At 37.4% G+C, this 23,253-nt stretch overlaps 1 protein-coding gene across 1 annotated transcript; it reads right to left on the bottom strand.

Moving 5' to 3' along the window:
* Positions 1 to 253: 253 nt before the first annotated feature.
* LOC119511358 (vesicle-associated membrane protein 4-like) lies at positions 254 to 21,087 on the bottom strand. Its single transcript, XM_037805784.1, is given in 2 exon segments — positions 254 to 700; positions 21,061 to 21,087. Coding segments are annotated over 2 exon segments (474 nt in total).
* Positions 21,088 to 23,253: the final 2,166 nt, after the last annotated feature.

Below are 23,253 nucleotides of genomic sequence, written 5' to 3'. Positions count from 1 at the left end.
ATTAATTGGCAAGTATCTAGTTTCAAATTAGATACTTGGAATACGGCAAAATAGAGGCTGGTTATTTTTGCCTTAAACATAAATTGGCAAAGTCATGTTTTGTACAAAGTGTAGAAGATAATTGGACATTCTCAATGTTCCAATTCGAAGCAATACTTGACTCTCAGCTTCTTGAAAAACTTTAGAAAGTTATATACCTGGGTTTCATTTAAATTATGCAGCCATCTTTTATTATTATTGTCCATGGTCATGTTTAATGAAGATATCTGTATTTCACAACTATAAGAGTGAAAATTTCTAGCAAAATGATAAAAACAACCAAACCCATGATAGCTTTTATTTTGCATCCATGCCACCATATTTGCCCTGAAAGCTGTTTGGATCTATTGATAAAATCAGTTGCATTATCAAATAATCTTTCTGATTTGTCCTGTATTTCAAGTCTTTCCCCTCTTTCAATTGCCTTTGTATTATTTTCTTGCATGACCTCAATATCTCCATCCACCTGATTGCTAACATGCTTAATTTTATCATTTCTAGGTTCAAGTCCTGGTACAGAATGTTCCCTTCAAAAAAACTCCTCCTCTTCATCTTAATCAACATCCAAAAGATTCCTTCTCTCACTTTTCACAGAACTAGCATCATCATAATTGAGGTGGTGCTTGAACATGGGAAGCAGTTGTTTTAACCACAAATTATTCTTTTACTTTGCAGCAGAATAAGCATTCACCACCTTCAGCTCCCAGAAGCTCTGGGAAGCTCTTCAGGGTAAACAGTGCTGAGTGGACAAGATAAGAGGCTTGAAACCCTAGAGGAAGTGGTGGAGGGGGGATAGTTGGTTCCCACCTGGCATTGATTACTCTGCCACAGCTGGGCTGCCAGCTCATTGGGCAGATCCTATAATACCTTTTAAGAGTTTTATAGTTTTAGCTTTTGTATTAGGTCCTTCACACATTTGGAGTTGATTTGGAGCATCTTGTGAGATGGGGGTCTACCTTCATTTTTCTGCATATAGATATCCAGTTTCCCCAATACTATTTCTTGAAGAGGCCATTCATTACCTACCACATGTATTGACCTTTGTCAATTAGTCATAGATGTGTGGGTCTATTTCAGCACACTAAATACTGTTCCATTGATATGTTTGTCTATCTTTAGGATGGTACCACTGTTTTGATTACTGTTGCTTTGTGAAACAACTTGAAATCAGGAAGTGTGAGACCTCCAACCCTGTTCTTCTTTCTCAAAATTATTAGGGCCATTCATTGCCCAATCACTTTCAAAAGAATTTGAGGATCAGTTTCCCAATTTTGGCAAAAAAAAAAAAAAAAAAAAAACAAAAACAAAACAATAAATAAAACAACCATAAAAGGCTGCTGGAAATTTTATAGGGATTGCATTGAATTTCAATGTCACTTTGAGTAATATTGACATATTATCAAGGTTAGATTTTCCCATCCATGAGCCTGATATATCTTCCCATTTATTTAGTTTTTCTTTCTGCAGTGTTTTGTAGTTTTCAGCATAAAATCTTCTCTATTATTTTATACATTTATTCCTAGATATTTTCTTTTAGATGCTATTGTTAATGGATTTTTTCCCTTTAATCAACTCTTTGGATTTTCTCTGCTATTGTGTAATAATATATTGATTTTTGGTGTTGGTCTTGTTTCACACAACTTTGCTGAATTCGTTTATTAGCACTAATGATTTTCTTTTGGATTCCTTTGGATTTTTTATGTATATGATCATGTTGCCTTCAAAGAGAGATACTTTAACTTTTCTTTTCTCATTTCAATAGATTTTATTTATTTTCCTTGCCTAATGATTCTTGTATAACATATTTATTAAAATCTTAACTAATTATATTGGAAATAATAAATTCACAGTGACAATAAAAACAATTTGTCAGGTTAAGCTGAAAATATTTTTAAATGTATTGAACCAAAAATAAAAATCTTAGAAAACACCCATAAATATATAGTAAATAAACATAGTAAACTTATTTTCAAATTCACAGATAAAATGCACAATTTGAAAAAAATCACAAATAAACAGCAGCAAATGTCAAGTAATTGATAAATGCAGATATTTTCTGATAACAGTATAATTAAAATCTATAATAAAAAACTTCAAAAAAACTTGTTAAGGGATTAGAAATGTGAAAGTACAATGCTAAATAATTCGTATTTTCAGAAGAAAATTACAATTTGCTAAGCATTTAAAGATGAGTATTTTAAAATTAAAATGCTAGAGATAAGAATAAAAATTAATAAAACAGAAAAGAATAGATGGGATCATCATTGTTAAAATATAGTTTTTATTAAATGTTAGCAATGGAAATATACATCTAGTAAAAACAATGAAACAATTCAAGGAAATATAAACTACACTGGCACACACACACACACACACACACACACACACAAATCAAAAGTTAATTGCTTTAAAATTTCAAAGAGTGTTTTCTTAAACATCATAAGAGATTTTCTCAACAATTTTTGCTAAAGATCTTAAAACCAAATAAATGGATAGCATTTGTATAAAATTTTAAAAAATACAAAATATACTCAAGATGAAATGGAAAACAAAAATGATCCAATCACTTTTAAAATAATTAGTTGAACTATCCCACAGCAGCCAACACAAGGTTCACATGATTTTACAATATGTTCTTAACAGAAATGAAAGGTACAAAAAAAAAACCCTGCCATATGTTTTAGGAGAGCAGCAAAAGAAGGAACTTTGTCTTTGCATTTTTTATGTGTGTGAATACACTTTCCTATTTTTGAGAACTTTTAAGGTCCTAGCCCTTGGTTTTATATATAAACAATCCATTTTGAAATAATTTTTATCATTAGGCTTGAGTTATCTTTGTTATATGGATATTTAGTTTATTTTTCTATGTTGAATTGACATGGGGCATCAGAATTTCATTCAATATACTATATTATATTAATAAATTATCTATGTGAAATCATATAAAGTAAAAAAAAAAGAGCCCATGAAAATTTAACTCACTTCATGGTTTAAAAAAATAATGAATAGCCAAGTACAAAGAGAAATAAACTTGCTTAACATTATGTTCTAGTTTGCTAATGCTGCAGAATGGAAAACACCAGAGATGGATAGGCTTTTATAAAATGGGGGTTTATTTCACTACACAGTTACAGTCTTAAGGCCACAAAGCATCCAAGGTAACACCTCAGCAATTGGGTACCTTCACCGGAGGATGGCCAATGGTGTCCAGAAAACCTCTGTTAGCTAGGAAGGCAGCTGGCATCTGCTCCAAAGCTCTGGCCTCAAAACGGCTTTCTCCCAGGAGGTTCCTCTCTAGCAAGCTTGCTCCTCTTCAAAACATCACTCCCAGCTGCACTCCCTTCCCTCTCTTTGAGTCAGCTCATTTATATAGCTCCACTGATCAAGGCCCACCCTGAAAGGGTGGGGCTATGCCTCAATGGGAACATCTCATCAGAATCATCTCCCACAGCTGGGTGGGGCATGTTCCAAGCAAATCCAACCAGCACCAAAACGTCTCTCCCACAAGCCCACAAATATAATGGCATTTGGGGGACACAATATACTCAAACTGGCATATTCCACCCCCGGGACCCCAAAATGACATTATCTTTCCAAATACAAAATACATTCATTCCATCACAATATCACCAAAACTTAAATCATTTCAGTAACAAAAGTTAAGTACAAGATCTCATCAAAATCAATTATAGGCATGGCCAGTCCTAAGCCATAATTTTTCTTTAGCTGTGGATCTGTGAACTTAGAACAAGTTATGTGCTCCCAATGTACAAAGGAGAGACATTCATAGAATAAACATTTCCATTGCCATAAGGAGAAAGAGTAAGGAAAACAGGGTTAACAGGAGCAAAACAGTTCCTAAAACCCACAGGACAAACTCCATTAGATTTCAAAGTCTGAGAGTCATTTACAGAATGAGGTTGCATCCATGGGACTTGAGAGAGCAGGAGCCTAACCCTTCCCAAGGGCCTTTTTGGCAGCTGTTTCCTCTCCAAATGCTTGAGTGAGTGCTCTAACATATCCACACATTGGGGAGACCACCTTCTCAGCCCCACCCTCCTCAAACATCAGGGCAGCTCCTGGATTCCTTTCCATCTCCAGGGCACATGCTCAACCCCTTCAGAACAGTGTGGTGGCAGCCAGGCTCTCTCCAATTCCCTGGGAATGTGCTCCGCCCTCTTTGGGACCTCAGATGGCAAAACTCTTCCAGAGCATCAAGGAGGAAAGCCCACCCTCAACCTCTAAGGGAAACTCACCCTTTGCATGCATGTGGGCTGCTCTGCTCTCCCAGCCCGAGACCTCTTGACTCCAGACCTCAACCTCCATGGCTCTGTCTTTGAAGAGATTTTTCCTTTAATTTTTTCCTTGTCTGTCTCCTCCAGTCCAGACCGGCAATGGCTCTGTCTATAAAGATCTCACAAAAATTCTGTTGGCTCTGCATGAAGCACACAGGGGTCAAAGCTATCAGACAATAGGACTTTCCACAGATCCTTTCTGGATAATTCCATCTCCAATCTTGGCTTGTACTGAAATGGCGGCTGGGTTCCATGTTTGGTTACATCCTCATGTTGGGCTTTAGCTTCAGGGATTCCACCCCCTGGAAGCTCGTAATTTTCCAAGCGATCAGCTTCTGGTCTCTTTGTACCCAAGAGTTCAGTTCTAAGTTTATCTCTTTCTGCTCGCATTTTACTATAAGCTGCAAGGAGAAGCCAGGTTACATCCTCCACACATTGTCTGCAGATCTCCTCAGCTAAGTATTCCAGGTTGTCGCTTTCAAATTCTTCCTTCCATCTGACACCAGGACTCAATTTTGCCAAATTCTCTGCCACTTTAAAACAAGGATTGCCTTTCTTCCAGTTTGCAACAGCACATTCATCATTTCTGCTCAAGTCCTCATCAGAAGTATCTTTAGAGTCCATATTTCCATAAACAGTCTCTTTAAAGAAGTTTTGGCCTTTTCTATCAAGCTCCTCACAATTCTTCCAGAATCTTCCCCTTATCCATTTAAAAAGCCCTTCCAAAATGTTTGGTATTTGCAAGCACAGCAGCAAAAGTGCCCCACTTCTCTGGTACCAAAATCTGTTCTAGTTTGCTAATGCTGCAGAATGCAAAACATCAGAGATGGATAGGCTTTCATAAAATGGGGGTTTATTTCGCTACACAGTTACAGTCTTAAGGCCACAAAGCATCCAAGGTAACACTTCAGCAATTGGGTACCTTCACCGGAGGATGGCCAATGCCATCTGGAAAACCTCTGTTAAAAAAGCAAAAATAAAAAAGTAAGAAAAATCACACAATATTCTCAGTTGCTGCATAAAAAGCATTTGACAAAATACAGCATCTTTCCTTGATGAAAACCCTTCAAAGGTAGGTATTGAAGTGACCTTCCTCAATATGATAAAGGCAATATATGGAAAACCCACAGCTACCATAGAAGTTAATGGAGAAAAAAAGGAAGTTTTCCCTCTAAGACAATGAACAAGACAAGGAAGCCCAATGTCAGCATTGTTATTCAACCTTGTCCTGGAAGTTCTTGCAAGAGCAATTAGGCAAGAAAAACAAAGTCATCCAAACTGGAAAGGAAGAAATAAAATTTTGAGTCTTTGCAGATGAAAGAATCCTATATGTAGAAAATCCTGAAAAGTTTGCAGTAAATCTAGAACTAATAAACAAGTATAGCAAAGTAACAGGATAAAGGATGAATTTTCAGATTCAGTAGTGTTTCTATATACTAGTAAGGAGCAATCTGAGGAGGAACTCAAGAAAAAAATCCATTTACAATAGCAGCCAAAAGAAACAAATATTTATGAATAAACTTAACCAAGGGCATAAATGTCCCAGGCCCAGAAAACAAGAAAAAAATTGCTAAAAGAATCAAGGAAAATCTAAATAAATAGATGGACATACTATGTACATGGATTGGAAGACTAAATATAGTTAAGATGGTAATTCTACCAAAATTGATTTATGGAGTCAATGCAATACCAATTAAAATGCAAACAACTTATTTGCAGAAATAGAAAATCCAATAACCAAATTTATTCGGAAGGACAGGGTGCCCAAATAGCCAAAAATATCTTCAGAAAGAGGGATGAAGAGGGAGGCCTCACACTACCTGACTTGACAGCACCTTACAGAGCTATGTTGGTCAAAACAGTATAGTACTGTCATCAAAATAGATATACTGACCAAAGGAATTGAATTGAGTGTTCAGAAATAGATCCTGTCACACAGACAGTTGATCTGTGATAAGGCAGTCAAGCCAATGCAACTCCTACAAAGCAGCCTCTTCAATAAATGGTGTTTGGAGAACTGTGTATCCATATCCAAGAGAACTAAAGAGGAATCATCTCATGCTTTACACAAAAATTAATTCAAAATATTTCAAAGACCTAAATATCAGAGCAAAGACAATAAAACTTTTAGAAGAAGCTTAGGGAAAAATCTTAAAGCTATTATGATAGGAGGTGGTTTACTAGGCCTTACATCCAAAGTGTGAGCAATGAAAGAAGAAATAGATGAATGGGATCTCTTCAAAATTGAACAATTTTGTGCATCAAAGGACTTTCTGAGAACAGTAAAAAGGCAAACTACAAAATGGGAGACAATGTTTAGAAACCACATGTCAGTAAGTGTTTAATATGAAGAATATGTAAAGCAACCCTACAACTCAACAATAAAAAGCAAACAACAAAACAAAAATGGGCAAAAGGGACAGACACCTTTCTGAAGAGGAAACACAAATGGCTCAAAAACATATGTAAAAATGCTCAACTTCACTGTCCATCAGGGAAATACAAATCAAAACCATGATTAAGATATCTTTTTTCTACCAGAATGGCCATTACCAAAATACAGAAAATTTCAAGGGCTGAAGAGGATGTGTAGAGAATGACACAACTATTCATTTTTGGTGGTAATGAAGAATGGTGCAATGACTCTGGAAGGCAGTGTGGATGTTCCTCAGGAAGCTAAGTAGAGAATTGCAGTAAGATCCAGCAATCTCATTACTAAGTATATACTCAGATGAACTAAAAGGTAGAAAATGAATGGACATTTGAAAACCAATATTTATAGTGTCATTATTCATGATTGCCAAAAGATGGAAACAGCCCAAATGTCCATCAGTGGATGAGTGGATAGACAAACTGTTGTATATACATAAAATGGGATATACATAAATGGTATATAAATAAAATGGAATACTACACAGCTCTAAGACAGTAAAGTCATGGAACATATTAAAACCTGGATTAATGTTGAGGACAGTATATTGACTGAATTTAGCCAGAAACAAAAGGACAAACACTGTATTGTTTTACTAATGTGAAACAATATTATTGAGCAAACATTGACAGTTAAAGGTGACAGCACAGGTTATAAAAGAGATTGAAGGAGGGTAGAGATCAGGCATTTGATGCAGTAGAAGCACATAATGTTCAACAAGAATGTTTGTATAATTCCAGAAATAGACAGCACAGTACTGTGTAATGGAGGCACAATATTGCAAGTAAACTCTACAAAGATGAGGGTGAGTACTGTTGAAAGGAGAAGACTATGGACATGTATGAACCCAGAAGCAAAGATAGAAGAAAAATACTGGGATTGTATTACTTGGCAAAACCTAGAATGTTCAGTGATGTTGATTACATGTACAAATATAAAAATTGTTTATACATGAGGGAGAACCAATGAATGTGAACTCTGCAAGGGATAGAGAATGGGATGGTATTTGGGAAAAATACAATGTATGCAAACCAGACACTATAATTAATAGCAACACTGTAATATGATTCCATTAACTATAACAAAAGTAAAATACCAAATGATGTATCTATAAGAGGGGATATTAGGGAGGGATATGGGATTCATATAAGTGGTATTGTCTTACCTTTTTATTCTATATTATTTTCTTTTATTTTTTCTTTTATTTTTCTTTCTTCATTTTTTTCTATTTCTTTTTAAATTTTTCTTCTCTTCCTCTTTCTTCGAGGAAGAAATGGGAATGTCCTTATATAGAATGTGGTGGTGAATGCTCAATTATATGTTTATATTAAGAACCATTGAAAGTTTACAAGGAATGGGATGTATGGTGTGTGAATAAAACTGTTTAAAAATAAATGGAGGGATACAAGTGCTGGAGAAAATGTGGAGAGAGGGATGTAACTAACCACTGTGGTGGTGGAAGTAGAATGATGCAGCCCATCCTGTGGAGGTTCCACGGGAAGCTAAGTTTGGGGTTGCATATCATCTTCCCACCCCTTTATTGGGTACATATTAGAAGAATGGAGAGACGAAACATGAATGGAGGTTTGCACACTGGTATTTATGGTAGCAATATTCAGAATTTTCAATGGATGTAGGGTACAGCCACTGAATAGAATGGCAAACCCTGGTGTATACACACTATGAAATATTGAGTGTCTATAAGATGGAATTAAGTTATAAGGCATGCAGCCTTCTGAATGGACCTAGAGGAAAATATATTGAGTGAAATAAACCTGAAATGAAAAGTTAAATGTTATAATGCCCCACTAATATTGACTATTTTGTGCACACTCTAAGAATTGAATCTGGAGCACAGGTTATCATGGGAAGGCTTATGGCAAAGTTTCCTTACAGCAGTCACATCTATTATATAAGACTGTAAACTCTTACAGCAGTCACATATATTCCTGATTTGTAATAGTTATCTCTATATTCTGAGATGCTGAGCTCCCTGTGTATAACCTGTTCAGTCCCTGGAATTCTGGGTATCTGTGAGACATCTGAGACTCACAGTCAGATTTTGGAAGATATGTATGTTAGCATTACCCCATTCAGCAACTGTTAAAAAGCTGAAAAACAGATAAGACCTCAATTAGAGATTTGAATGGAATGGACTCGGTTAGGACTAAGACAAATCAGACCAAAGTGTAAAGGATGAGATTGACTGTGCTTTAAAACTTCAACTTCTGTATGAGACCAAAGGAAGAGAGTCTTATGTAATGAAAAATCTGTATTTTCTGTAGCACACAATATAATTTAATTTGATTGGTCAGTTTATACAAACACCATAATTACACGGAACTTTGAATAGGTAGTGATATCTGGTTGGTTTTTACAGGTTAGTGGGAAGGCCCAATACATGCCAGAGAAATTTGAACAGAGAATGGGCATGTTTTTGCAAATCCCCCTTGAGGGACTGGGGGGAAATGGGGAAAACTTAAACTTTCCCACCTAAGAAATTTCTAATATTGTCACAAGCATACGGGACTACCAGTTTAGAAGGCTGAGCCCTCAAACTTGTGGTTGCCTTTATGAAACTTGTTACTGAAAAGGAGAGGCTAAGCCTATTTATAATTATGCTTAAGTGTCTCCCCAAGGGAACCTCTATTGTTGCTCAGATATCACCTCTCTCTCTCAGCCATCTCTACAGGTAAACTCACTGCACTTCCAACTATATGGGAAATGACTCCCAGGGGTGTATATCTCCCTGGCTATCTGGGTCATGACTCCCAGTATTGAAAATGGATCTAGCATTGTGGGATTCAGAAAGCCTTCATGACCAAAAGAGGGAAGAGAAATTTTAAACCAAAAAATAATTCAGAGGCTCTGAGATTTCAGACTGAAACTAAAGTTTATTCTGGGGATTTTTCTTATGAGTAATGTAGATATCACTTTGTAGTTAAAATGTAATGGAATAGCTAGAAGGAAATATCTGAAACAGTTAAACTGCAATCCAGTAGCATTGCTACTTGAGGATGATTGTGTAACCATGTAACTTCATGAAGTGACTGTATGATTGTGAAATCCATGTGGCTCACACTCCCTTTACCCATTGCACAGACAGATAATTAGAAAAATTGGGACAAAATTAAATGAAAAATAGGGGTATCAGGATTCTGAGATGTTTGGGGTGTTCTCTACTTTTATTTTTATTCTTATTTTTATTTTTTGAACTAATAAAAATATTAAAAATTGATTGTGGTGGTGAATGCACAACTATATGATAGTACTGTGAACAACTGATTTTATACTTTGGATATTGTATGATATGTGAATATATCTCAATAAAATTGTATAAATACATATTAAAGTATTCTCAACTTCACTATCTATTTGGGAAATGCAAATCAACACCACAATGAGATATCATCTCACACCTACTAGAACTGCCATTATCAAAAAACATAAAACTACAAGTTTCTGAGAGTATGTGGGAAATATGTACACTTATTCACTGTTGGTGGAAATGTGGAATGGTGATACCACTCTGGAAGTCAATTTGGTGCTTCTTCAGGAAGCTAAGTATTGAATTGTCATATGGTACAGCAATTTGATTACTAAGTATATAGCCAGAGGAACAGAAGACAAGGATGTGAACATACATTTTTTAACCAAAATTTATAGTAGCATTTTTCATGACTGCCAAGAGATGGAAACAGCCCAAATGTCCATCAATGGATGAACTGATAAAAAAAAATAGTGGTATATACCTATGATGGAATATTATGCAGCTATAAGACAAAATAAAGTCATGACACATAACAACTTGAATGAAACATGAGGAAATTATGTTGATTGATATTAGCCAGAAAAAAGGACAAATATTATATGGTCTCACTAATATGAACTAATAACAATGAGTGAACTTTGAGAGTTCAAGTTAAGAACACAGGTTATAAGGAGGTATAAAGAAGGTAAAAATGTTCATTTGATGCTGAAGGAGTATAGACTATTCAAGAGGACCGATTTTAAAGATACAGAAACAGATAACACAGTAATATTTGATGGTAGCACAATATTGTAAGTATAATGAATAAAACTGAGTGTGATATTGTTGGAAGAGAATGGCTAGGGTCATTTATGACCAGAAGGAAAGATAGAGGATAAAACAGGGCCTGTATAACTTAGCAATTCTAAAGTGAACAATGGAGTTGATTAAAAACAGAAATATAGTAAAGTTTTTACATTAGAGAGAACAAGTAAATGTCAACATTGAAAGGTGTTGAAAATAGGATGATAAATGCAGAAAAATTCAATGAAAACCAGGGTCTGTAGCTAAAAACAACTTTGTAATATTCTTCCATTAATTGTAACAAAGGTAATACACCAAAGCTAATATCAACAGAGTGGTATTATAGGGAGGATAGGGGATTCTTGCTGTTGTTTCTCTTTTTTTTATTTTATTTTATTTTATTTTATTTTATTTTATTTTATTTTTATTCTTTTGCATTTTTTTTCTTTTTCTCTCTTCCTCTTATTTTTTGTGGAATAAACTGAAATGTTCTCATATAGATTGTGGTGTTGAATAATTGTCGGTAATTTTTGCATAATTTCATGATTATACTGGGAGATATTAATTATTCACTCAGGATGGATTCCATGGTGTGAGAATAAAACTGTTTAAAAATAAACAGAAAACTTATAAGTGGTGGAGAAGATGTCAAGAGAGAGATACACCTATTCACTCTTGGTAGGTAAGTTGAATGGTGCAGTCATACACTTGGAAGAACCGAAAGCAGGAACATGAGTAGACATTTACTCACTGGTGTTCATGGCAACACTATTTATGATTTGCAATGAATGGTGGTGTCCTAAGTGTAACATTGACAGGTGAAAGAAGGGTGAAATATGATGCATGCATACAATAGAATATTGAATGGCTGCAAGGAAAAGAAGAAATGAAGTTGTGAGGCATGAAACTAGGTGAATGAACCTTGAGGACATTACACTGAGTGAAATAAGTCAGAAATGTAAAGACACATATTTAAGTCTGCATTAATATAAACTTTCTATAATAAGCAAATGCTGAGAATTTAATCCAAAAGCATAGGTACCAGGGGATACAATGTGGACAGAGGTTGGGCAATCAATGATACAGGACTGCAGAGTGTTCAATGAGGCTTGTTGTAAAGGTTTGTAGATTGTTAGATCTTACAGCAGTCACATGTATTCATGCATTTTGGTTGTTATTTAAGAGATGATTATTTGGTTCAAAATTTATATTCTTTGCAGTACACTTTCTAATATAACCCATATGGTAAGTTTATTTAAACAATGTATTTGCATGAAACCCGAAATGGAGAATGATATCTTGTTATTGTTATGTACAGGTTATGAATAGCCCAATGCACCCCAGAGTATGTTGGGTAGAAAATAATAGAAATATTTGCATACTCCCCTTGAGGGACTGGAGCAAAGTGTGGAAATATTAAACTTCCTCACCAGGGGAGAACCTAGTATTTCTGAAATCATTAGGGAAACCCCATTTAATAAGTAAAGCCCTCAATCTTTGGGCTTGCCCTTATGAAATATTCTTGCAAAGTAAAAGCTAAGTCTACTCCTCATTATGCCTAACAGTCACACCAAGAGAACCTCTTTTGTTGTTTAGATTTGGTTTCTTTCTCTCAGTCAACTCTGCAAAAACTCACTAGCCCCCAATGGGACATGATGCCTAGGGGTGTAAATCTCCCCAGCAATGAGGGACAAGCCTCTTGGGTATAAGCCTGTCTCTTGCATCATGGAATTGAGAATGCAATACTGACAAAAATGGAAAAAAAAATGAAACAAAATAAACTTCCAGTGGCTGAGAGATCTCAAATAGAGTTGAAAGGTTAATCTGGAGTTTATTCTTATGTACTATGTAAATTCATTTTTTGCTTTCTAATGTATTAGAATAAATAGAAGGAAATACCTGAATCCATTGAATGGTAACCCAGTAGACTTGATTCTTTTTGATAATCATGTAACTATATAGCTTTTATCATGTTACCATGTGTTAGTGAAAACCTGTTGACTGACAATCCCTTTAAGCAATGTATTGGCAGATAAGCAATAAAATAATTGCAGCAAATATATAAATAACAAGGCAGTGTGCCCGTTTGGATGTATTATGTCTCCCAAAATGCCATGTTATTTGATGCAATCTTGTGAGGGAAGACATATTAGTGTTGAGTAGGTTGGAAAGTTTGGATTCAGTTGTTTCCATGGAGATATGACCTACCCAACTGTAGGTGATAACTTTGAAATATTTCCATGGAAGTGTGGTCCTGCCCATTCAGTGGGAATCTTGATTTATTCACTGGAGCCCTTTAAAAATGCTGGCACAGGAGGAGCTAAGATGGCAGCATAGAGAGTTGTAGAATTTAGTTGGTCCCCTATAACAACTAACAAATAACCAGGAGCAACTGGTAAATAAACTGGAAAAACTGCTTAAGGTCAACCATGACTATCCACTCATTGTACACCAACCTGGATTGGGTAGAAAGACTGAGATCGCAGCATAAAATCAGTAAGTAAAATGCAGAAACAGGCTGGAAGACTCATCCCCCCCCATAGCGGGCTAAACTGCAGGATTTCACTGTAGGAGAGAGCAACATTCCCAGGGCAAGTGGATATAGCTCAGTCCAGCTCCAACTGGAGTTTTAAATAACAAATGTGGACTGCTGAATACAAGCTACAAACATAGACAAGCAGCAAATATCTTGAGGTTGCTCCCAGTGGAGAGGAGGTGGAGCTGATGTAGAGGGAAATAAATTAATTAAGAAAAAAAAAAATGCAAAGACTTTTAGAGACTGAACATAGAGAGTTGGAAAACACCTGTGCCCCAGAAGGAGGAGCCCAGAAGACCAGGTGCTCTATCTGACTAATGGACAAAATTGGCAGGCTGTCAACTGGCTCTGAAAGGTGGCTTTCTTTCCCTTTTTTCTCTCTCTCAACCTGTGTGGCTCAGTGGAGCCTTAGCCATTTTCAGTTTGCAGCAATTTTACACAGACAGGGTGGAGTTGACAGAGTCAGAGAGAGAAAGAACAATTCAAGGGCAAAATATATCTCCCAAGAGTGTATCTTCCCTTGGGGAAGGAGGGGGCACCTATCTCAAGGGCCTTCCCTCCCATCAGAACTCAGTCCCCAGGGCCTGGGGAAAATGCTCAAAATAGGAACAATCTAAGTTAAGAATTAAAGGGGTCACACCTCTCTACACCAGTTGGGACCAACAGGCTGACAGGCACCACATGCTGGCATGTTAGGAAAAGTACAGAGGCTAGAGAACTCACAGAAAAGTCTGTCAAACTCTAAAACACCCTCAGGGTGACTGAAAACTGAACATAACCCCACTCTGAGATCTCAACCAATTCTGGTATGGGAAAATCTGATTGGGGTAACCAGGGAAGCCAGATGCCTAGACAACAGAGGGCTGCAAATACACTGGGAAGGGCAGAGACATGGCCCAGCCAAAGGAAAAAAATTACATCTCAATCAAGATACAGTTGAGATATTGTTTCACATTAATGAAACAATCCAATCAATAAAATATTATCAAAGAAATTTGCTAAATCAAATAAAAAAACAAATCAATGTGTTGAGGAAAGATATGGCAAAAGAGATGAAGGATATAAAGAAAACTCTGGGTGAACATGAGGTAGATATTGAAAGTTTGATGAAACAACTGGCAGAATCTATGAAAATGAAACACACAATAAAAGAGGAAAAACACAAAGGAGACATACAACAGCAGAGTTCAAGAGGCAGAAGAAACCACTCAGGTACTGGAGAACAAGACACCTGAAATCCTACACACATAAGAACAGATAGAGAAAATAATGGAAAAATATGAGCAATGTCTCAGGGAATTGAATAACAACATGAAGAACATGAATATAGGTTTCATGGGTGTTCCAGAAGGAGAAGAGAAGGAAAAAGAGGCAGAAGCAATAATAGAGGAAATAATCAATGAAAATTTCCCATCTCTTATAGAAGACATAAAATTACAGATTCAAGAAGCACAGCATACCCCAAACAGAATAAATATGAATAGACCTATCCCATGGCACTTAATAATCAGATTATCAAACACCAAAGATGAAGAGACAATCTTGAAAGCAGCAAGAGAAAAATGATCCACCACATAAAAGGGAAACTTGATAAGACTATATGTGGATTTCTCAGTAGAAATGCAAAAACCATAGAGGGAATAAGGTAGTGGTGTCATATATTTAAGATATATTTAAGATACTGAAAAAGAAAAACCACCAACCAAGAATCCTGTATCTGGCAAAACTGTCCTTCAAATATGAGAGAAAGTTTAAAATATTCTCTGGCAAACAGACAATGGGAGAATTTGTGAACAAGATACCTTCTATACAGGAAATACTAAAGGGAACACTACTTACAGGAAAAGACAGAAGTGAGAGGTTTGGACATAATTTTGGGTGATGGTAGCACAACAACTTAAGTACACTGAACTAAGATGACTGTGAGTATGGTTGAAAGAGGAAGGTTAGAAGCATGTGGGACACTAGAAGGAAAGAGGAAAGATAAAAACTGGGACTGTATAACTCAGTGAAACCTGGAGTGGTCAACAGTTGTGATAAAATGCACAAATATGTTTCTTCATGTGGGAGAACAAATGAATGTCAACATTCCAAGATGTTAAAAATGGGTAGTATTGGGGAAAAACTACAACCAATGCAATGTAGAGACTATAGATAACAGAAACATTGTATTATGTTTCCTTTAATGTAACAAAGGCAATATACCAGCGCTAAATGCCTTTAAGAGGGGGATAAAAGGGAAGGGTATGGGGATCTTGGAATTGGTGATGTTGTCTGACTCTTCTATTGTACTTTAGTTTAAGTCTATCTTTCTTTTCTTGCCTTTTAGCTGTCATTTTTTCTTTCTTTTCCTTTTTCTTTTTCTTTTGTCTCCCTTATTCTTTGAGTCTTCATCCTCCTTTGTGGAAGAAATGGAGGTGTTCTTATATAGATAGTGGTGATGGTGGTGAATGCATAAATACATGATTATACAGGTAGCCATCAATTGTTTACTAAGGACAGTATGTATGGTGGGTGAACAAAACCATCTAAAAGAAAAAAACAAAAAGAATAAACCATGTGGTCACTTTATAGAGTGAAATATCAGATGCAAAAGGACAAATTTTGTATAGTCTCACTGATATGGAATAATTGTAATATGTAAACCCACAGACATGAAATATAAGTTACCAGGGTATAGAATGAGGCTAAAGAATGGGAAATGGTTGCACATTATGAACAGAATGTTTAACTAGGTTGAACTTAAGTGTTTTGAAATGAACAGAGGTGATGGTTGCATGTTATGAGAATAAATAACAGTGGTGAAAGGTGTGTGAATGTGGTGGAAAGGGGAAGCTTATAGTAATGTATGTCACTGGAAGGAATGTTGGAGGTTAAAATATGGGAGTGTGTAAAACAGTGAATCTTGTGGTGGACAATGTCCATGATTAACTGTACAAATATTAGAAATATCTTTTGTGAACCAGAACAAATGTATGACATTATAACTAGAAATTAATAATAGAGGGTGTTCTAATTTGCTAATGCTGCCAGAAAGCAAAACACCAGAAATGGATTAGCTTTTATGAAAGGGGGTTTATTTGGTTACACAGTTACAGTCTTAAAGCCATAAAGTGTCCAGTGTAACAAATCAAAAATTGGGCACCTTCCCTGCAGGATGATCAATGGCATCCTGAAACCCTCTGTTAGCTGGGAAGGCATGTGGCTGGTGTCTGCTCCAAAGTTCTGGTTTCAAAACGGCTTTCTCCCAGGACATTCCTCTCTAGGCTGCAGTTCCTCAAAAATTTCACTCTCACTTGCACTTGGGGTATTTATCCTCTCTTAGCTTCTCTGCAGCAAGAGTCTGCTTTCAATGGCCAGCTTCAAACTGTCTCTCATCTGCAGTTCCTGTACTTTCTTCAAAGCGTCCCTCTTGGCTGTGGCAGCTTGCTCCTTCTGTCTGATCTTATATAGTGCTCCAGTAATTTAATTCAGACCCACCCTGAATGGGTGGGCCAACAACTCCATGGAAATTTTCCAATCAGAGTCATCACCCACAGTTGAGTGGGGCACAATTCCATGGAAACACTTAAAGAATTACGAACTAATTAACACTGATAGGTCTGCCCACACAAGATTACATCAAAGATAATGGCATTTTGCGGGACATAACACATTCAAACTGGCACATTCCACCCCCTGGACCCCAAAATGACGTTATCTTTCCTTATACAAAATACAAACTAACATCTCTTAGTTTGTATACATTCATCCCATAACAATATCACAGAAACTTACATCATTTCAGTAACCATAGTTAAGTACAAGATTCCATCAAAATCATTTATAGGTGTGGCCAGTCCTAAGGCATAATTTTCCTTTACCTGTGGGTCTGTGAACTTAGGGCAAGTAATGTGCTTCCAATATACAGAAGAGGGTCATTCATAGGATAAACATTAACATTGCCATAAGGTGGAAGAGTAAAGAAAACAGGGTTAATAGGACCAAAATGGTTCCTAAAACCTGCAGGACAAACTCCATTAGATTTCAAAGTCTAAGAGTAATTTACAGAATGATGTTGCATACTTGGGGTTTGAGAAAGCAGGTGTCTAACACTTCCTAAGGGCCTTTGCAGAAGCCCTTTCCTCTCCAAATGCTGGGTTGAGTTCTCCAACATATCCACACATTGGGGAGAACAACTTTTCAGCCCCACCCTCCTCAAACATTGGGCCAGCACCCAAATTCTCTTCCATCTCTGGTGCACACACTCAAACCCTTCAGAACAGTGGGGTTGTGGCCAGGCTCTCCCCAATTCCCTGGGAATGTGCTCCACCCTCTTTGGAGCCTGGGGTGGCAAAAATCCTCTAGAGCATCGAGGCAGAATGCCCACCCTCAACCTCTAGGGCAAACTCACCCTTTCCATGCATGTGGGTCACTACACTCTCCCCATCCAAGGCCTCTTGACTCCAGACTTCAACCTCCATGGCTCTGTCTTTGAAGAAATTTTTCCTTCAATTTGTTCCTTGTCTGTCTCCTCCAGTCCAGACTGGCAATGGCTCTATCTATAAAGAACACACAAAAATTCTGTTGGCTTTACATGAAGCACACATGGGTCAAAGCTGTCATAAAATAGGACTTTCCACTAATCCTTTCTGCTTAACTCCTTTTCCAATCTTGGCTTGTACTGAAATGGCATCTGGGTTTCATGTTTGGTTACATCCTCATGTCAGCCTGCAGCTCCTGTGGTTTCAGCCCCTGGAAGCTCAGAGTTTTTCAGGCCATCAATTTCTGGTTTCTTTGAAACTAAGAGTTCATTTCTCAGCTTATCTCAGTCCTCTCACATTTTACTATAAGCTGCAAGTAAAAGCCAGGCTACAACTTCTATATTTTGCTTGGAGATCTCATCAGCTAAATATTCCAGGTCATCACTTTCAAATTCTGCCTTCCTTCCAACACCAGGACTCAATTTTGCCAAATTCTCTGCCAGTTTAATATGAGGATCTCCTTCCTTCCAGTTTACAACACATTCATCATATCTGTTCAAGGCCTTGTCAGAAGTATCTTTAGAGTCCATAATTCCACAAACAATCTCTTCAAAGAAGTTTAGGCCTTTTCTATCAAGCTCCTCACAATTCTTCCATAATCTTACACTTATCTATTTAAAAAGCCATTCCAACATGTTTGGTGTTTGCAAACTCAGCAGCAAAAGCACCCCACCTCTGGTACCAAAATCTGTTCTAGTTTGTTAATGCTACCAGAAAGCAAAACCCCAGAAATGGATTGGCTTTTATAAAAGGGGATTTATTTGGTTACACAGTTACAGTCTTAAGGCCATAAAGTGTTCAAGGTAACACATCAACAATCAGGCACCTTTCCTGCAGGATGGCCAATGGTATCTGGGAAACCTGTTAGCTGGGAAGGCATGTGGCTGGTGTCTGCTCCAAAGTTCTGGTTTCAAAATGGCTTTCTCCCAGGACATTCCTGTCTAGGCTGCAGTTCCTCAAAAATTTCACTCTTACTTGCATTTGGGGTATTTATCCTCTCTTAGCTTTTCTGGAGCAAGAGTCTGCTTTCAATGGCCGTCTTCAAACTGTCTCTCATCTGCAGTTCCTGTACTTTCTTCAAAGTGTCCCCCTTGGCTGTGGCAGCTTGCTCCTTCTGTCTGATCTTATATAGTGCTCCAGTAATTTAATTCAGACCCACACTGAATGGGTGGGCCAATACCTCCATGGAAATTATCCAATCAGAGTCATCACCCACAGTTGGGTGGGCCACAACTCCATGGAAACACTCAAATAATTACAATCTAATTAAAACACTGATAGGTCTGCCCACACAAGATTACATCAAAGATAATGGCATTTGGGGGTCATAATACATTCAAACTGGCACACAGGGTATATAGGGAAATGTATTATTACAAACTATGTACTACAGTTAGTAGTATTTTAACATTCTTTTATCAATGGTAACAAATGTACTACAACAGTGCCATGAGTCAATAATAGAGGGGGATAGTTAGGAGTATGTGAGGATTTGAGCTTTCATTTTTGTTTTTATTTCTTCTGGAATCATGGATACACAGCTGTATTATGGTATTGTGGGCAATTGATTCTGCATATTGGATGATTGCTTGTTTTGTGAACAATCTCTATAAAATTGAATTAAAAAAAAAACAAGTGAAAAATGTTGGCACAAACCCAGATGCTAGCTGGTTTTGCTCAGAGATGATTGGAATGTTGTTGGCTGCAGCTTAGAGAGACATTTTGAAGATGGCCTTTGAAAGATGATGCTGATGTTTTGGAGAGCACCATTTTGAAATGCAGCCAGGGAACAAGCAAACACCAGCCACATTCCTTACCAGCTAACAGAGATTTTCCAGATTCCAATGGCCTTTCTCCAGCAATGGTGCCCTATGGTTGATGCCTTACCTTGGACAATTTATGGCCTTAAGACTTTAACTTTGTCACCAAATAAACCCCCTTATTAAAAGCCAGTCCATTTCTGGTGTTTGGCAAAACAGCAGCATTAGCAAACCAGAAGAGGAGGATAAGAGTTATGGGATGGTTTGGTTAAAAAATCATAAAAATAAAATAAATAAGCTCTCATCACTGACTCTGCATGTCCAAAATATAATTAAGGGGGGACCCTAAGGTGGTCTCTGAGAGTAACTATTCATGCACATATATCAGTTAAAAATTAAGGCTAGGCAATGGAACTCCATAAAATACAAGAGCAATCAAATGGTGCTAAATTCCTGTGGATCATTTGGTCTTCTGAGGGCAGACATATTCCTCCCACCATCCAATATAAACCCAACTAAGACACGAAAATATGCACTATACTTATTGGGATTATTCATGTTCCTGAATTAACACATCACATTTCTCACTCTCATTACAGACCATAAAATAAAACTACATGTATATCTGTTGCTTTCCACTGAAGAGAGTTCCAGCAATATTCCTTTAATTGGCACAATAAGCTGTTTCCCAAACCATGACCCAGTTCCTACTGGGAACTGATGTTACACTGTAGATAAAACACCTAAAAGGCATTCATACACTGCACATCCTGTCAGTCACACAGACAGCCACTCAGACCCCCAAGCATTGCCTAAAATCTAGTGATTTGGGCTCATTGTATCTTACACTTCAGATGCTCCCATGACCCGTTGGAATAGTCACATAAAAATGTATTACTCTAGGCTCATTACTGCCAAAAAATGTACTATTGGTTGTGACTTGGGTTCCAAACCAAAAATTAGAACCCTGTAAGTGGGGAGAGTATTCCATGCTGTGGGGTTAAATCCTTCTCTAATTGCCATATTGATACATAAGACCACTTCCCATCACTGATTGAGCCACCAAGCAGTAGAAATCCCTCACAAACTGCATAGTTATACAGTCCAGGTCATGTTATTGTTGAAGGATAGCTATGCAGCAGACGCTTGCCACATATAAACTGACCACATTTTGTCCTGCCAGAAGTGTTCATTACCCCCTTAAGGCACAACACCTGGCCTGTCAAACATGCCATAGAGCAAGCCCTGAGGGAAAGTCATTACACTCTCTCAGAAATGGAAGAACACCACCAGGTCTAGTTGTTCTGTAATAAAAAATAGAAACAGAAACTGTTTCTCACCAACTAGCACAATGTCAATATTCTTCCTGCATCTGGTTTAATATTTTAGTTTGGTGCATGGGTCATAGGCTTTCTTACTTACACATAAAGCTTCAATATACATGGTCATGAACGCAGAAACATTGTTTGAATAATCCTAAAATTTTATCTAGGAATGTGACAGGAGAACACTGGTGATTGCTCCTCAGTCATCTGCATCCAGCATTGCAACAAGCATGGCTGATGATCCAAAGTTTTCCAACCTATGTATTAAATGGGTGCACTGACCCTGATGCATACATAATTCTCAACCTAGACATAACCTAAATAAGATCTCATACAGCACCAATGGCCTCATTAATATAATGAAACCAAACCTTCATGGCTACCTGTCCTATACCGTAGATGACAGGACATGTTATTCTAAGATAAGATCTTTGATTGCAAATAGGGCCTACAAAGAATCAACACTCAGAAAATATGTGTGGAAAAAGCACATTCTCCCAGTGAGGAAAGTGCAGAGTACAACATGATAGTGTGCAACCAAAGCCTTTTCTAGGTGTGTACTATAAAACCCCCTAAAAGCCTTGGGGCACTTTGATGACAAATGTTTTGCAGAAAACTACAGAGATATAATGATAAGAGCTTCCCATTTGTATTTAAAAAAAGTGACAAAATTCCCCATCCTTTTCGGATCTCTAGTTAGGAAGGGCACTCATCCCCAGATAGGCCCCTCATAAGGCATCAGAATAGCCCAGCTGTTCATTGATGGAAAGGACACCAGCTAAGACCACCACTGACAGTCATCCATTGTGTGATGGTTAGGTTCATACGTCAACTTGGCTGGGTAATGGAGCCCAGTTGTCCAGTCAAGCAAGCACTGACTTGTAACTGCAAGGACATTTCACAGACTTAAATCTTCAGTAGGTTGATTGCATCTATTGCTGATTACATTTACAATCAACTAAGGAGAGTGACTTCAGTAATGAGAGACATTTAATTCAATCAGTTGAAGGCTTAAAAGAGGAAGAGATGACTTCAGCAGTCAGAAGAGAGAACTCTAATTCAGTCAGCCAGCTTCTCCTGGAGAACTCATCAAAAAGCTTCTTTAAGTTGCCAGCTTTCAGCCTGCCCTATGGAATTTGGACTTATGCATCCCTACAGTGGCATGAGACACTTTTACAAAATCTTATATTTACAGATATCTCCTGTTAGTTCTGTTTCCTTAGAGAACCCTGAATAATGTACACTGCTACACAGGTCACCTTAAACCAGAGCCACCACTATGCTTGAGAAAGCTGATATACAAATGCTACCTTAAGAAATGGGAAAATAACTCAAAACACCAGAGTGACTAAAATGGCAATCTGCTTAGCCATGGGTCCGTTGCCTTAAAATATGCTATCACATGAGCCATATCCCATAGAATTTTAAAGCAACCTCATGCTACCACCTCCTACTGGCATGGAAAATATTGTATCTTCAATATCACATGGCAGAGAAAATCATCCAATACCTAGATTCCCAAATGTTTGATCTCAGTTCCTTTGCTTAAGATCCTTTCCCTTCACATGCTCATAAGGGCTAACAGGGGAGCAAATAGATTCCCTGGCCCAGATTGTGTTAGATAACTGCCTAGCCTCTGACTACCCATTGGACAAAAAAGAGGATGTGTCTGTTCTGTAAGAAACACCTCATGCTGTATATATGTTAATAAATCAGAACTGATAAAAATGAACATATATAAGATGGCTCAAGAGATTAAGGTCCGTCTCAATACAACCAAAGTGTTTCAACAGATATCTCAGTTCCTAAAAATCCTGCACCATTTCCTACTAGCTATCAACTCAAGGATGATGGAAATGGATACACAAAGACCTCCAGTTCCTAGTTTTGCTATATGTTGACATTTGTATAATGACCACTATCCACAAGTATCTGATATGCTCACTCAATTATGTTATGCCCCAGCAGTAAAAATATTAGTCACCTAAACCACCACAATGCATGAAATATATGGTTTTGAGATATAAAGGGATGGATTGTTATAAATATCACACCTTACTTTGTACTGCCTCAGCGTCCATCCTACCTGGCCTAGGCCACTTGCCTCAGGGCTGTACTTTGGCCTAGCTAATAAGCAGCATTCCAGTCCTGAGGCATAAACTCCCCCAGAACCCAAACCTGCATCTGTACCCACCAACTACACCACACATATACCTCAGCCAAAAGCCACAACTGGACCCAAATTATAAGCCTACCATCCAACTGCTCTCAGGTCCCTCATCCTTTTCCT

This window comes from Choloepus didactylus, chromosome 16 (genome assembly GCF_015220235.1).
Source record: "Choloepus didactylus isolate mChoDid1 chromosome 16, mChoDid1.pri, whole genome shotgun sequence".
Lineage (NCBI taxonomy): Eukaryota > Metazoa > Chordata > Mammalia > Pilosa > Megalonychidae > Choloepus > Choloepus didactylus.
The sequence above is the reverse complement of the archived record's forward strand: the minus strand, read 5'-3'. Positions and strand labels throughout refer to the sequence as shown.